We start from the raw sequence: 17,710 nt of genomic DNA on the forward strand, positions 1-17,710 counted from the left end.
TCCTGCCCTCTTTTTCTCAAACCTTTTCTTCATTTCTTTTTATATGATCAACCCGATTGTCTAACTTGATCAACCCGGCTACCCTTCATTTCGACCATTCTATCGCTATCCCCTTTTGTTTCCCTTGACAAAATTCATCTCTTTGACCCTCTTTCCTCAGGTGATATGAAACTTTGAATTTGGTTTTAAGGCTTCAAGGAATGAGTAAGAGTGTATGGGCTCAACGTGGTTAACTAATGGGTGCCTTGATTAGTGAGGCGGGTTTGTAGAACGAAGGAAGAAAATGGCTCAAAAGGCTAAGTCCTAGTGCCTTTAGTCCTTACTACTTGTGCAATTGTCATCTCAATATTAAAAGTCAGCCTCTCGTAAAGTTTCCTTTTGTAAAAATAGTAGAAAGTGTTCTACTGTTGGCTTATAACTCACATATAGAGAGGCTTCACAGTTGGTTTAGAAATTGGGCGTTTCCATCATACTTGCGTCGTTCAAATTGATCAAGTTTTTGCAATCAAGTTTTTACACGTTAGCATACTGAATCATTTTTCTAACTCTTCCAAAAAGTAATCAAGTCTTCCAATTATCCAATTTCATGCATATTGCCTATTTTATTACTAACATGAATTTGTTATTTTTGTAAAAAAAATTTGCATGTATGATTCTACTGTAACTAACCCGTCCCCCCTCCCCACTGCATATGAACCCGTCCTCGAGGGACTTGATGCAGTGGAAAAAAAAGGTTAAGCACATGCAACGGCACAATAACAAACAAGGGAAACTTCTCACACTTAGACCAGACACTGGGCTAAGTGTGAGAAGTGCCAGCGATCAACGCATGCTAACAAATATAGAAAAATATAACACATAGGCAAAACAGACAACAATTTCCATAAACTTCTCACACTTAGTCCATACACAGGACTAAGTGTGAGAATGGAGTCAAAACACAGTTTACACAAAGAAACAGAGTTAAGGGTGATACTTCTGCCTTCTAGATGGTTGAATCACAGGATGTTGCACGCCTTCCTAATAGCCTCCATTTCACAGGCCTTCCTTATTGCCTTCATGGTGTTTGTGCTCATCGGAGCTCCTTCTCCTTGGTATTTTTATTCTTTTTCTCCTTCGCTGGAAGAAGCATGCTGGCAGCGTTAGTAAGCCCCATACCTTGGTTGGTATGGTGGCCCTTCTTGGGAGGAGGAAGGATACTTTCTTCCTCCTTCCTCTTGCTCTCTTCCTCTGCTCTCACCTGGCTGCCCTCCACAGTCTTGCTTGCTTCTACGGCTGCCCTGGTCCCTTGGTGCGCTTGTCTCTTCTCATCCACTTGCTGGCTTGAACCCTCAGCTTCAAGAAGCAGTTGGTCCATTGTTCGGCAGCGCGTTCTTTTTGGGATGGAGTCATCCTCCTCTGCGGGTGGTGGCGAAGCGGGGTCCGTAGACCGAGAAATTCCTAGGCGAGCTTTGAGGGCGGTGTAAACCTCCACGGGGTTAGCGCCGGTGGGAAATTTTCTGAGTACGGAGTCCATACGCCTTATGTCAGCCGGGTCCACATATTGGAGTGGGCCGATGAATCTATGAGGCAATAATGGGGTTCTGGTGGTTGGTGGGCTGGGTGGTGACAAGGATCTCTGATTATCACTGTTGATACCGGCTCCTGAAGAAAATGAGGAAGTATTGGGAGTCTCGAGTTGATTGCCCTGGATTTCTTTCTGATTAAGATTTCGGGTGATTTGAACTTGGAGAGAATTAGATGAGGATAGCACAAAGGTTCTGAAGGTAGTTGATGGAAAGTGAGATCCGAAAAACTTTTTATACTGCAACCCCGACTGTTGAGATTCTTGTCAGTTTGAGATCTCTGCGTCTGTTCAGACTTGTGTGACTCTTCACGTGCAGGCGCACCTTTTTAGAGTGTCAGGTGGCAAAGCTTCTCCGATACGCTTCCTCCTTCTCTCCAAGACGTCTCTTCATTGTGACAGTTGGCGACGCCTGACACCTCTCTAATTACTGCACACGTCTTATCATCACCTGCCTTTGTCAACTCAGTCATTGTACTACCGATCAAATTCGATTTGCACTGATCACGTGGACCATAAAATCCAGATGAAGACTCACATAATTCCACTTGATCAGTTTCTTTCCTCCACTTCCGACTTTTAATTTTCTAAGAAATAAAAATAACACATTAAAAACTATTTACACTAATAAGGATTTGACCGGGTTCCCATGGGATGTTACTTCATCAGTTTAATAGATTTGGAATTTGTCGCTTGATCAAGTAGACTTCCCATGAGTACTCGATCACTCCTTCTACCTGTTCATTGGTGCGAGCTAGGCATAAGTAGTGGAATGTCGCCCACTACAAACGCCTCCATTACGTCCTTTCCTGTCGACTCGCTTACTACCAAGTAGTCGGCCATATCTGCAAACACTGCCATTTTCTGTGCGTGTTGTCCTCAGCTTCTCTGTTTGCTTTGATCAATTTTCCCTTCCTGGCAGATCCGTTGTTCTTCAGATTGTGACTTGATTAGATGCAGGTGCCCTTCAGGGAAATCGGTTGGAATGGTTTCTCTGTTTCCTTCTCGCAGAATTCGGCGCAAGTGATTCACCTCTCTGTCCTCACATATTTTCTTATCCACTCCTTCCCTTCAAACTCATGTATAAGGAATAACCACCTGTGCAAACGCGGGTATGATCCCCTTTTCGCCAAGAGGTACTTGACGGCCGCCTGGTTTGTACACAGTATTACCCTGGAACCAAGTAGTTATCGTCCGAACTTTCCAAATGCAAAGAATACTGATAGCACTTCCTTTTCGGTCACATCATAGTTCCTTTGTCCCCGATTCAATGTTTCTGACATGTAGAGGGAAATGTAACTCTCCCCTTGGATTTTCTGACTTAATACTGCCCTCGCAGCATGATTGCTAGCATCGCACATCACCTCAAAGGGGTGATTCCAGTTGGGGGCACGTATTTTTGGAAAGTTTATCAATCGGTCCTTTGGGAACGCAGCCTTGCAGCCATCAGAGAACTCAAACTTCATGTTATTCGGAAAAAGCTTCGTCAGGGGCTGGGCACTTTTGCGAAAACCTTGATGAATCTTCTATGGATCCTGGCGCGTCCTAAAAAGGTTCTGACCTTCTCCTGGTCGGTAGAGTATGGGAGTTTCACTGCCTGCGTGTGCATTGCTTCGATTGTTCGAGGGTCTGTCCAGTTTGAATTCCGCCCTTTGGATGTCAGTTTCGGTTGACACTGGAAGAGTAACTCTTCCTCCCCCACCATGAACTCTTCCAATCTCAGGGCGGGGCTAATTCTGCATTGTCGATTTAAGTGGGGCGTCCCTCCCTTTTTTATCATGGGATGCATATACAGCTCCAGATGAGTTTCTATCAAGGCATGCGTTTTCCACTTGACTACCCCTTGATACGACCTCAGTTTTTTCTTCGATTTTCCTTCCTGTTCCTGCAGATTTAGGTTGACTGGTTTGTTATTGGCCTGGTTGGTAAGGTTCTTGAGAGTCATCGGCGATGCTGGTGCGGAGATTAGTTGCCTTGTAGACGAGGGATCTTCCTTCAGCATTCCTTTCAATGGGGCGGCTTGGTCAGGTGGTTTCTCGACCCTTCTTAGTTGGGTAACCTCTTTTGACTCGGTTGGTTGTGACGGTTGGTAAAATTTCATAATTGCCCTTCTAATGGCCTGATCGTCCATTTCTCCAGTCATCGTCGTATCAAACCATTCTGCTGCCTCTCTCTTGAGCTGTTCACCTTCTGTGGAACCAGAGGGTGGTTCTTTGAAGGATTTCTTTTCCGGATACTTTTGTTTCTGATGGCTGATAGCGTCTACTGTTTGAATGCTCTTGCTGTCGTATGGCTTCCTCACAGCTTTATCAACTTCGAATGTAAGCTGTTCTCCATTAAAACTTAGCTTCATCGTCCCCTGGCGGACGTCGATGACTGTGCTGGCTATGGATAAGAATGACCTTCCCAAAAGGATGCCAACAGACTCTTCCGCTCCCGGCTCTGTCGTCTTTATGACGAAGAAGTCGGCGGGGTACATAAACTTGTTTACTTTGACAAGTTCATCTTCCAGAACTCCTTCGGGGTAGATGCAAGACCCGTCTGCTAGCTGTATTTCCATATCGGTTTTGACAAGCTTAGCATCTTCCAGCTTCTCGTATATAGAATACGGCATAATATTGATGGAAGCCCCTAGATCGCACATTGCTTGCGCCATTTGGACGTTTCTGATGGAAATTGGGAGCGTAAATACCCCTGGGTCAGCTTCCCTTGGTGGAAGATCACTAGATTGGATCACTCCAGTCACATTTTCTGCTTCACCCATCTTCCTCTTCCCAGCAACCTGTTTATGGGTGCTAGACTCTTTTCCTTTTGTGACTTGATCAAGGGTGTTGGACTCAAGGCTTTCGTTATGATTGAGTCTATGTGCTGGAAAACTCGCAGATGAGCTTTGACAAACTGTTTCTGATTTCAGAGAGACTGTATCGACATTTTAGCGCCCTGTAGGTTGCTGCACTGTGGCTGGGAGCGTTCCCTCATTCCCTCTCAGCTCGCCCAATGACATGGCTACCTGGGACAAGTGCTTTGTAAGCATTTCGAGTGCAACCCTCTGTTCTTTCTGAGTCTCTTGTATTTCTCGCATCGCGTCTTGGGGCTGATGCGGGATCATCACATCTCCTGGACCTTCAAATTGTTGTTTGTTATATCGCTGATTAAATCGACCTCTTCCATGGCCTTGCTGATAGTAGTTGGAAGGTCCATACTGCTCTGGCTGGAAGTGATTCTGCGGGTTTCCTCTTTGGTACTGCGAGACATAGTTCACCATTTGATCATTTGGTTGTCTTCCCTGGTTGCCAAACTGAGGGACTTGGTGCTGGTACCCCCACTCTTCTTTCTGTTGTCGGCTTGACCAGTTAGGTTATCACCCACTTGACTAGTTCCCTTGAGGTCCTCTTGACCATCCTGCCTGACCGCCCTGCAATTTGTTCCCTCCAGTGTTCGGCCTCTCCCGGATCCGAGCAGGCCAGTTGGGCTGCCCCTCGGTGAGTTGTAAGGGCTGTGTCGGGGGTGGTTGGCTTTGATTCTGATCAGTCCACCTAAAGTTTGGGTGGTCCCTCCACGGAGCATCTCTCTGCTTCCCTTGGATCCAGTTCCCATTCGCGTTCCAATGACCTACGACATTCACTTGGGCTTGCGGCTTTACCTCAGGGGGGAATTCACAGTAATAATAATGATGTTCTTCTGATGGGGACGGTTGCTGCACATATTGGGTCTCCTTTGGTGCAGGTGGTGGTGGCGGTCTTGCTTTCTCTACTGCCTCCAACAGTTTCTTCTCCATTTGCTCAAATCGAGCCTCCAACTTTTCGTCATTGCGCGCCTCTGCTACATGCACTGCCCATCTTCTATACTGGCCTCGAGATGTCTCATACGACCGCTTAGCCTCGATCAGCCTCTCCAGTATATTTTTGGCTTGGCTAAATGGGGTTTTCGAGAAATCCTCGTGAGCTGCGAGGTTGAGGTCGTTTTTACTGTCCACCGTAAGTCCGCCATAGAAGATCGAGTAGATCTCCCGCTCCCCCAGCTTGTGGTTGGGGCATGCTTAAAGCAGCCCTTGGAATCTGTCCCAGTATTGACCAAGGGGTTCATCGTACTCCTGCCTAGCCTCTGTAATCTCCCGTTTGAGGGCACTCGTCTTTGATGCTGGGAATAAGCGGTTGAGGAATATCATGCTGAATTCGGCCCAGGTCCTGATGGATCCTTCTGGCAGCCTTGACAGCCAGACGCCCGCATCGCCCTTTAAAACGAAGGGAATAGCTTTGAGCCTGTAATCTTCGGATGTGGATCCAGCCGGCACGGGCTTAATATCACAGTATCGGCAGAACTCCTCCAGAAATGCGTACGGACACTCTTTTGAAAGACCGTAAAAGTGGGACAAAATAGCCAGTACTCCTGATTTGATCGCGATGGTCTGCATCCCAGGAGTAGCGGCAATGGCATGTGTGGGCTCCTTTTCATCATGAGCGTGCAGAGATCCGATACCGGAGTCGTCAGCGACAAGTGCCATCTCTGCTGGTGGTGGTTGTGTGTTCTGTTCAGCGGCTGTTGCGGCTTCTAATGCTGCTCTGTAACGAGTGGTGACAACCCCGGCTTCTTGGACTCTCCAATGAGCGTTAGTCTCTCTGTATACAAAGGCATGATTCCAGTGTCCACCGCGTTGGTACCTTCTCATCAACAGTGAAAATCAAAATGAGAAAACAAGGAAATAAGACTATATACACCTACGCACTATGCACAAACATAAAGTAACACCATGCTTCCCAGGCAACGGCGCCATTTTGGAAGGACTTGGAAAGACACTAAAACGCGATTAGAATGCGGATCAAGTTATATGGAATGATAACCGAACCGGTCGGATCAGTTAGCAAATGTCGTTGCCACTTAATCAATGCAGTCTTGCTCTCGCTTTTTCTTCCTTACCAAAGTAATTTGTAAACTCCCAATTTTGCACAACTTTAACAGTAAAGCGGCAAGTTCGGGGTCGATCCCACAGAGAAGTTGGTGTGTTGAGTGTTTGAGTAGTGAACAGTGGTGGTTGGCTGCTGCCACGCTTTAACTTGGGAGTTTTTAACTACTGTTTTTACTCTAGGAAGAATTAAACTAGCTAGCTTGATCAACAGATATTTAACTACTGTGTCAAGTAAATTGCAGGAAACAGCAGAAAAGTAAACGCGAGGATGAAAATGAAATAACTTTGATTGAACTAAACTGAGAGCAATACATCGTGAAATTAAAACTAAGCTAATACTTCGGAAAATAAGAAAGCAAGTAAAACCTAGAAGAATCTCGGAGGGTAATTTAGGAATACGCCGACAGAAAACAAGTATTCTACAGCGCTTCTTTAATTCCCCTTTCTAACTACGCATTACTTTATCTAAGCTAAGCTATTCTAGAGAACTGGACTAAGCTAAACTAAGCTAAACTAGACGGAAAGTAAAGGATCTCCCCTTCTTGTGATGGCCCAACCTCTATTTATAAGCTCGATTCGGCCTCCAGCTGGATAACGATCCTGACACGGAATATTCGCTCATGCTGAGAATGAGCGACTCATTGATTGTTACGTGCCTTTCTTCTAGAATGACGATGCTTTTGAGTAACAGATTCATGACTCAGGTCTGTCCTTGCGTCTCATAAGCTAGCACGTGTCCCCTTCTACAACGTTGTCCTTGATAACAGAATGGTGCGCTACATCCAACTCATTTCCTCACGTGTTCTTCTTCTAGAAGCCAGCGGTCCCCGCCTAACTGCTTGATCACTCCCCCGATTCTTGGCCTTTTATCGCCTTTTGTACTTGTTTGATCAGTTTGTCCTTGCTGCCTTGGTCAAGTGGCATTCCTGCACATTTAACACTTGTTTTACGCGATAAACCGATCAAGCAGCGTACATTTTACCCTTAAACCGATGTATGAAATGAGCCTTATCACCACATTCATGCTCTTCCGCAAAGACATGCTTAAGGGTCCCACCATTCTATTATTCATTTTAAATAAAAACATTTCCACAATATTAAAATAAAGTAAAAGTGGGGAGAAAACGGATATAATTTATTGGGAAGTGGGAATTTTTTTTTATTTATTTAAAAACGATTTTTTAAATTAAATTTGAATTTTAAAAAATAGAAAAAGCCAACGGCATTGCCGTTGACCAATAGGAGGCTGTCACGTCTACCTGCTCAGCGGCACGGACGTGTTCTTATTATCGAGCAGCGTCGTGCCGTCGGCGCGAGCACAGCGGCGGACACGAGTGTGTCGCGCCGTCGGCACGGACGTCATCCGCCCCATCAAGCAGCGATGGGGATGCTCTAAAAAGAAATGCATTCTTAATTTTGCTATATTGTGTTGGATATTTTAGTGTAATTGGATTAACTTGATTGATCAACGTGATCATAATGAGACATCAAATAAGTTGGAAGTGCGGTGCGGAGTGTACACTTATTTGAATTCCTTATGATTAGACGGGGGTTCGGGGGCAGCGCCCCTGAGTAGCGGGGTCCAAGGGGCAGAGCCCCTGGCTGGACTATTTTGCAAAATTCATCCGGAAGCAATGCCAAAAATTGCATCTGTAAATTTTTTATTTCCATTAAAGTTGTTGTACAGAAAATTCATCCGGAAACGTAATTTCCGAAAGTTGAAGGACTATTTTGCAATTTCGTATTCCTGCCAAAAACTGTTAAAAACAGTTATGAAACGAAGAGACGCGACTCTTCGTTTTCAGCCTCTTCTTATGATCAATTTTTGGGTTCAAAGAAATTTACAGAATCTACATACGAATATCTTCGAAACCTGAATTGTATCCGATCAAATATTGGTAGAACCGCCAAATTGATTTGATCTGAAAGTGTTTCACGCCTTTCAGGACATCCGATTTGTTCCTATTTTTTTTAAACTCCCCAATAGATTGGGACAACGATGAAGCAAATTTAGAAAAAAGGCCAAAAGGAAAAATAATTAGAAATCAAACACACAGTCAGTCTTTTTTTTTATCCTTTCAAACTTTTTGAATGAAGTAGATCAGAGACACATGGTCTACAATCTCTTGTTCCAAAAATAACTGCAGATATTTTAAATTTGTTAACGAGACCCAGCCATAATAAAATTATTGCAAATTTACAAATAGATGTGTGAATTTGTTGCACGACATCCATGTATTCATTATCTATTAAGTCCGTCAACTTTGTCACGCTATTACTCCATTTAAATTTCAAACTATACAATAACTCCAACGACCCATATACAAATCATACCAAAACTCAATTTTTATTTATTGTATATGTGCATTTCAATTTTTCAAGATTTATAAACTATGAATGAATCATGACTCAAAAATACATAATTAATATTTTAAAATGATATTATATATAAAAGATAAAATAAACTTGATTGCTCATATATGGCAATGTGCGGCCAAACTTTTTCGATGAGACCTTGTTGAAGGCAATTATGAGTCTGTTATCCTCGCAGAGAAGCATAGCAACTCGCGACTTCAGTACATTGGAAACTCTCTACCTAAAATCGTCTTCTTATCTCTGCAATCAGATACAATGTTTCCTTCGTTTTCTATTATCATATTATGCATTATCATACAACCCACGATGCTCGGGCTGGACCGCAACACAATTTTTGTGGCCCAACCCTGTTTGTGGCATGCATTAACGATGCCCTTATACCACAAAAGGATTATAAATATTTTGCACCTTGATGAGGTTAGAGTTCACCTTTGGGTTTGAGAATGTTGGGCGATTTTTCCATCATAGTATATGTTCACCTTTGGGCCTTAACTCATCTTTAAAAAAATAGAAATATTTAAAAATTGTAAAATCATGCCAAAATACGAGATCAAATGACTGTAGTAGAGTAACCAAAACAAGAAATGAAGAATAGAAAAAGAAAACAGAACAAAACACACAAAATTTCATCCTAAATATTATACTATTTGATACATAATGTTTAGAATCTAACTGTAGTCAACTGCTTACGACCAAAAAATTTACTCTATTGTTTAATTAGTAAGGTTTAAGTTACTGGTCACAGAACAGTGGACCGTCGGCTTTAAGAGCATCTCCAATAACCGGCGTCACCACCGCGACGCCGATTTTTCGCCCACGCCGGTTTGACGCCGAACCATTGGAACCGGCGTGGGCGAAATCGGCGTCAAAATCGGCGTCGCCATGCCGATTCCCGCACTGACGCCGGTTCCGACGCTGATCCTCACGGGCGCCATTGTGCGTCCCGGATCGGCGCCAAACCGGCATCGGATTTAATTTTTTTTTTGTTTTTCGAAAACACTATATATACGCGCGTTGAACCTCATTTTCATTCGCACCACTTGTTTTAACGAGTACTCTCTCTCTACCTTACTTTCTGTACAAGATCAATAACGAGCAATGGAGAACAACTACGAAGGTACTCCAGTTAATCCCGGGGGATGGTCTCAGACTCCCCCGCCTCCCGGTGTAGGGTCTCAGACGCCCCCGACTCCCGGGGCAGGGTCCCATACTTCCCCGGCTCCTGGGGGAGGTGGTTGGCCTCCGATGAGCGGGTACTACAACATGTACCCGTGGCAGCATATGATTCCGGGGTGGGCACCCGGCATGCAGCCCCCTATGCAGATGATGCCGGGGTGGGCACCCGGCATACAGCTACCGGCGCAGCAGATGATGCCACCGGCGCAACAGATGATTCCCCCGGCGCAGGGGACGCACGGGGGGGACAACGCCTATCGACCGACTTTTGATTTTTCCACCGGTTCTTCGCACACATCGACCCCAACTGATGCACAGTATACGGAGACCTTATCCTTAGCGGACTTGGGTTTTGATATTAATGAGGTTTCGGAAACTCTCATTCAAAGCCAGGGAGTAGGGCGGGGTAAGAAGAAGGGCAAGGCGAAGAAGGTCGGCGAGTCGTCGCAGCCCCAAGCCGAAATCCGGGGCCGGAGGAAGTGGATAGACGCGGAGAACGTTGCGGTTGCCAAGGCGTGGGTGAGTGTCTGCGACGATCCTCTGGTTTCGAACAACCAGAGGATCGTCAACTTGTGGGCCAAGATAGCCGCAGCCTACAGGGCATTTTGCCCTGAAGGGAGACCGTGCACCGGGGAGGAGGTCCGGAAGTGCTGGGACCGAATCAGGGCTGGCGTCTCTCGATTTTGGGGGTTTGTACGCCAACGCCCTCCGCATGCAGACCAGTGGCCAAACAGAGGAAGACTGCAGGAGGATTGCGGAGAGAGCCTACCTCGATCCGGATAAGATGTACTATGAGTTCACCTACTGGAACTGCTACGTTGTGCTCAACGAGTCGGAGAAATTCCGGGCATGCGTCGACGCTGGCTGGCCGAAGAGGAGAGACTGAACTATACCGGAGATTATAGCGGCAGCAGCGGTGGTTCGTCAGACCTCCCTGAGACGGCCCAGGAGGTCCCGACTCCTCGGTCGTTCGGTCGCCGACCTCGCCCGGTTGGGCAAAGGCGGGCGCAGCAGGTTGCGAGGGGGGGCACCCCGAGTTCCCAGGACGTCCATTCGGCATCCCCCCTCGGCAGGTCTACCGAGGAGCTCAAATTCTTCGCGCGCCAACAAACGCGCGCTCAAATGGTGAAGACCTTAGCCGACTTCCAAGCGGCGGTGGACCCCGAGGTGAAGGATTTTCTTCGTGTATTGCTCCAGAGCCAGCGTGAAGAATTGGAGGCGATGAGGAGGGACACCGGCGGGAATAGCCGCGGCGTAGGTGGCGACGGAGGCGGCGGCGGCGACGGTGAAGAAGCGCTGGGCGACGACGGAGACGAGGACGGCGGCGATGAGTGATTTTGTTTTACTTTTTTAAATTAATGTACTTTTTAATTTTTGTACTTTTTTTATATTATTGTACTTTTTTTTAAAATTAATATACTTTTTAAATTTTAATATTATTATTCGAATTTTCCGTATTTGTCTCGTAAATTAAATTCCGTATGTTGATACAAGTGTAAATTAAATTATATAATTGTTATTAGTGATGTGGATAGGTAGTGTGAAAAATTATATAATTGTTATTAGTGATGTGGATAGGTAGTGTGAAGGGTATGTGAGGGCTATTTGATGTCCAGTTGATGTGGCAAGCTGATGTGGCAGGAGAATTGTAGTGCTGATGATGTGACAGTGTGAAGGTTATTTGATGGCTATTTGACGTCCAGTGCTATTGGAGATGCTCTAAACGACACTGACCAAATTAATTGCCATAATTATAAATATAAAAAGTAGTTATAGATCTTTAAAAACGACAATTAAGATAAAAATGTAAGAGAGTTTTTTAATCTTAATAGCAAGTAAATAAAAAAAAAGAGTAATTTGCCTATAAATTCTTAAACTTTCGTCAATTCTGATTTTGCATATCAGTTTTAAAATCCGCCTATAAATTACCCAACTATTAATTTGTTCAAATTCTGCAATTAAACAATATTTTAGTGCTAACATAGTTTAATAGTTTACTTATGTAGCACTATTTAATGTCAATCAAAACCACATCAAACATTGTGAGTACCTATTATGAGTACTTAATTAAATCATTTTTGTATTAGAATCAAAATATTGATCGATTAGAAAATCAAAATAATCAATTATTTACATACAAATTTTAAAGCTAATATGCAAAACCAGAATTTAACAAAAGTTTAGAAATTTATAGGCATTTGCACCTTAAAAAATAAAAAAACAAAAACATAATCACATAGGAGTAAATTAATTGCGAATGTTCATGTGTACATTAAATTAAACTATAACATAAGAAAAAGGCGGGAGAAATTATATGTATACTCCATAAAAGATGAAGTTTATGATTTATCCAAAGAAGCAATTGAACAATTTTGTTTTGAGAAAGGGACTACACAAGTGAGTCAATTTATAGATAGAGAGGTGTCTCATGTGATACGATGGTCCCACCGACATCCAGACAAAATAAACTACACCTCCCTCCAAACCACACATTGCTGTTTGCTCATTTTTCACTTGTTTATAAATTTAATTAATAATTTCGAAAAATTACTAATCTTCTAAGTTTGTTTTACATGTATAAAGATGAAAATATCACACTCAGTTTACTAAGTTGACCTTCGAGAGGATGGTGGTACAGATTACACAGATACTTTTACTATATAAAAAGAATGAATTTCAGGTGGCAAACTATAAATTTTAAAAGGATGACAAGTAGGATTAATGAGAATTAAAATACTAAGAACACCCAACTTAATTTAATCACAGAATTGGTCTATTCAATGGTGAAAATTATAAAATACTACACTCACTATGACATGGAAAGAATCACACAAATAAAATAGGAGTATGCCATAAGCCTATAACCTTAAACAAACAAGCATTATTATAAAATACTCATGCTTCACTAGTATGTTTAGTTAGCTATTTCAAGGGCATGGAAATCACAAAATTTGTGTTTTAAAAAAAATACATAGATTGCAAAAATTCCAAATAAATGTCGCAAAATAATCTGACAACACTAGCTTGAATTCATTGTTATGACTTATGAGATGCAGTCATACCTACTCATAACTCAGCAATTACTGCTGAGTAAATTGTTTATAAAGACAAGATTGAAATCTACATAACACCATGATAACCAGCTGAATCCAGAAGCACCGCTTTGATCTGCTCCGGCAACACATCCTGCCCTTCCCTGAATTGCTGAGAGAGAGATAGACAGTGCACTAGTTTAGCTCAGGACATATCAATGGAGGGTGAGCAATGAATGGCGTATTGTTGCATAAATGAAGATTTTTGCAGTTAATTGACAAAGACAATACAGTTCCTGCCTTCACATAAGAGAAAAAGGATGCAGTACATGGTGGGAAATAAAAACTCCCAAGAACAAGAACAGGGAGATAGATTATCTTAGTACTACTGCTCACATGTTGTATAGTTCTGGTTCATATTCAACTTGTCGGATTCAGACAGTACTGGCCTTTTAGCTATATCCATGTTCTTGACCATTCAACAAAAATCTGTTCCAGTTTACTTGAATGCTATTGTCTTATTTCAAGTGGAAAAGGCTTAATATGTACTGCCTATCAATTAATTAGATGATAACAAGGATGCCGATTAACTTATTATCTCGCTGGCTGAATTCGAAGAGCCTGTATTCTAACATCTTCATTAATATGAGATACACAGAGCATGAAAAAAATAAAGCACAGATTAATGCATGCCTGTAGTTCGTGGGGTCATGAGATGTGCATACCACCAAAAGCTTGATTATGGTATCTAACATCGATATACTCCAAGAAAATGACAGCGATTTAGAAATCTACCTCTGCTCGGAACACATCCAAGGCAAAGCCGTTGAAACAGCTTATCACAGCTTGCTGAATGTCCAGACCAAGGTTGTCCAAAGCCCTCATAGTCGACAACAAGAGACCTGGTCGACGGGCACAGAACATGTGGATATTCACAGCCCTCCCTTCTCTCAGCCTTACTTCGACCTATCAGAAAATTTAAGCACACAAAACGGTTAGAAGAATTCCATAAGGGAAACCCAAAAAACAACTTGCATGTATGAAATATGAGTAATACTTATACATAATAAGAAACTTGATCTTCTAAAGATTATGCAAGCATGCAAACTAGAACTATGCACATCTCTTGACCTAAGTAGAAAGGTAGATATAATTTCTCAATTGATTGCAGGAATTGATGTTCAGCACCCAAAATACACAGAGCAAGAAAGATAGGACACGTAAAATATGCATATGCGTGTACCCTTGCGGGTTGGTTCTTGGGACTAGGTGCTGAGCTTGCACTGATTTCCTCCTTAATGCGATAAGGGAGAGTCGGAGGTGTGGGCGTCAAAGGATTGAAGCTCGTTGAAGGATGCAGCAGAGATCCAGCTGGGGTAGCTTCAAGTTCATTGTGAATATCGCTTATGCGTTGCAAAAGCTCCTTCAGATAATCAATTGCATCTCCAAGAATTGAAGCTCTATCCATCTGCAAATTAATTTATTGCACCAAAAAGAAAACAGAAAATGATAAATCAAAATCGGAAACGGAAACGGAACATCTATTCCCAGAATTAACAGCACACAAACATGCACTCTCTCTCACAGTCTGAACCTCTGATATTTCTGAAGGGGAACATGATCAACACGAGCTTCATTAAATGCATGAGAGAAACACATTTATATAAACTGAATAGCAGAAATTTAAAAAAGAAAAAAACATGAAATTGGACGAAATCTGAGAAACCCCCAAACAAATTGTTACTGGATTAGGAAAGTCAAGACTTACCTTGCTGATTTTAGGCACAACAGATCTGAGCATGTAGAGTCTGTCATTGAGCTTCTTCCTCCGGCGCCGCTCCGCCATCAGATTCTTCGCCGGCATCCCCTTCCTCTTCCCCTTGTGGTCGCCCGCCGTCACGCTGCTGTTGCCGTTGGAATTGTCGCCGAATTTATCGGTGGGGTCATCGGAATCGTAATTCAAGGTGGAGATATCAGCGCCTATATCCTCCATTTCATCATCAAAGCTCCTCTTCCTCTTCCTCCCCAATTCCATCTCCCCTGCATCATCAACGCTCGTCAAGCCCCCGTCGCTCTTCGAGCTCATACCCCCCAAATTCTGCAGCCTCGAGCTCTGCCGCAGCGCCGCCCTCTTCTGAAACAGAGTCGGCTGCGCTCCCACCGGCGGCTGGACCTCGAGAGGCCTCAGCAGCTTAGGCCTGTTGGGATTCAATCCCACTCCACCGCTGGGGTCGAAACCCTCGAAATTGATTGCGTTGGGAGCACCTCCAGCAGCGGCGTTATCGTCGGAAAAGGGAAGCATCCGCGTCGCGAACTCAGCGTTGGATTGAAATTGAGAATTGAATCCGTTAAACCCCATCATCATCGGCGCGGAAACCGCGTCCGGAGCGGTGAAGTAGCTCTGGTCGCAGCTCAAATCGAAGCCGCCGTTATCAAAATTGGCGGTGAAGAGAGAGGGCATTACGGATTTAGGGGGTAAAAATGCGGGCGAGGTATCGAGGTGGAAGGGCTGGGAGGGAGAGCAGGAGGAAGAGGAATCCAAAGGATTGAATAAAAGGGAGCTGAATTCCGGTAAATTGAACGGATTGGGGGCGGTGATGGCATTGTTGAGGAAGCAATCAGAGTCGAGCATGGACTTGAAGGAAGTGAGAGAGGCGTTGTTAATTGCGTCGTCTCGAGCTGAGGCGGCGGCGTCGTTGTGTTGGTGAGGAGGCCATGAGATGGCCTCATCTTCCTCGCCTTCAATCCAGGCGGCGCCGGTGGCCCTCGGCAGCATTGTGGGGTGTGTTTGAGTGTGTGTTATCTGCAAAAGAGAGTTGCAGAGAGCAGAGACGTAGGCGAAAAAAGGCAAGTGGCTTTTCACTAATTTAAGAGAGAGATGGGAGGAGAGAGAAAGAGAGGGATTTGTGTATTTTAGTTTGAAAACTAATCATTTCTGTTTACTGTATATTCCTTTACCAATCCACATAAAACATTCGAGTTAAATAATTTACATCAATCACAATAAAAAGGGTGAAATATTCTTGAAAATAGAACTATAATAAAATGCCATTAATATAATAAATTAATGGATTGGTTTAAAAATAATAAATTCGTTTCTTATAGCAAGATAGATTTATTCATTAATTGCTGATTCAGTCTATATAATGTTTTAAGTTTTTAACTATAGTTAAAAGTTCATGGACTAGGTGAAAAATCGGTTCAATTTTGTGAGAAATTGGAAATAAACATAGTTAAATGTGATTTTTTGGAATTAAACAGATTAATAGACCCATTATCATTTTACAAAATCTCATATAGTGCCGGCGGTATGCGGCCGGGTTATATCTGTGCTATTTTCTGCGTAACCGCTTAGATTCGATCTGATCCGATTCATGTTTTTCAATAAGGAGTAACATTTATCGTTACTAAAAAAATGTCGTTTTGCATTTATTAAAATTTTCATCTAATTATATAAAGGAAAGCATTCTCATTTACGGTTAGGTCATATTTGCGCCTTTTTTCAAGCTGGTGTTTAGATTTTCGACCAGATTAGATTCACGTTATTCAACAAGGAGTATAATTTATAGTTATTAAAAACATATTCCATCCGTCTGTCAAAACCTGACCTGTTTTAATATTTCGGGTTGTCCGTCATTTAAAGACATATTTACCTTTTTTCATTTTTTTATAGTAGACATTATACTCCATTAACTCATTAAACTCACATTCTACTACTCTAATAAAATTAATAGTACTATATAAAAATGAAACTCGCTTTCCACTAACTTTTTACTAATTTTTTTTATAAACTCAAATAATTTCTTAAAACTCGTGTCTGTGTTTTTAAAGGCCAGATGTGCAAGTACCGTTTTGCATTTATTAAAAATTTCATCTAATTTTTATAAATGAATTCATTCTCATCTACAGATAGGTCATATTTGCGCCTTTTTTGCATCGTCGCTTAAATTCGACTTGATCCGATTCAGGTGATTCAACAAGTATCATTTATTTTTAATAAAAAATATAAGTTCTCATTTCTTAAAAGTTTCATCTAATTTTATAAAATAAATCTTCTCATTTACGACTCATTCATTAAAAGTTTCATCTAATTTTATAAAATAAATCTTCTCATTTACGGCTAGGTCATACATGCGTCCTTCCTCACGCCGCCTCTTAGATTTTAATCTTTTATCCAATCTGATTCAGGTTATTTAACAAGTATTATTTGTGTTAATAAGTTTTACTTTTTTTTAAAGTTTCGTTCGCTTTTATAAAATTCATAAAATTGAACAACAATAAATAAAATAAAAAATAAAAGAATGACCTTATTTTAAGCATCACCACGCGACTCCATTTTGTTCATCTACTATTTTGTCCGCGTTAAGGAATACTCCCTCTGTCCGCGAATAGGAGTCTCGTTTTTTCTTTTTAATTCGTTCGCAAATAGGAGTCTCGGTTCACTTTTACCATAAATGGTAATAGAGTCCCACATTCCACTAACTCATTCCACTCATATTTCATTTAAGAGTGAACTACATAAATGGTACCTGATCTTTCACTTTCGCTCATAAATGGTACATGATCTTTGTTTTATATCGTTTTTGGTACCTATAAATCACATTTTTGATACCTGATGTAATTTTCACCCCAAAATGCCCTCTAAATAAATACATT

At 42.4% G+C, this 17,710-nt stretch overlaps 1 protein-coding gene across 1 annotated transcript; it reads right to left on the bottom strand.

Annotated features, from left to right (window-relative positions):
* Window positions 1–12,972: 12,972 nt before the first annotated feature.
* Window positions 12,973–15,976, bottom strand: LOC121762406 (transcription factor ICE1-like). The gene is made up of 4 exons (XM_042158283.1): window positions 14,823–15,976; window positions 14,298–14,522; window positions 13,850–14,020; window positions 12,973–13,226 (listed from the first exon to the last, which is right to left on the bottom strand). The coding sequence occupies exons 1-4, from the start codon at window positions 15,828–15,830 to the stop codon at window positions 13,143–13,145; spliced, it is 1,488 nt and encodes a 495-aa protein (XP_042014217.1). The 5' UTR covers window positions 15,831–15,976; the 3' UTR covers window positions 12,973–13,142.
* Between the last annotated feature and the right edge of the window lie 1,734 nt (window positions 15,977–17,710).

The sequence above is a fragment of the Salvia splendens genome, chromosome 13 (genome assembly GCF_004379255.2).
Source record: "Salvia splendens isolate huo1 chromosome 13, SspV2, whole genome shotgun sequence".
Taxonomy (NCBI): Eukaryota; Viridiplantae; Streptophyta; class Magnoliopsida; order Lamiales; family Lamiaceae; genus Salvia; species Salvia splendens.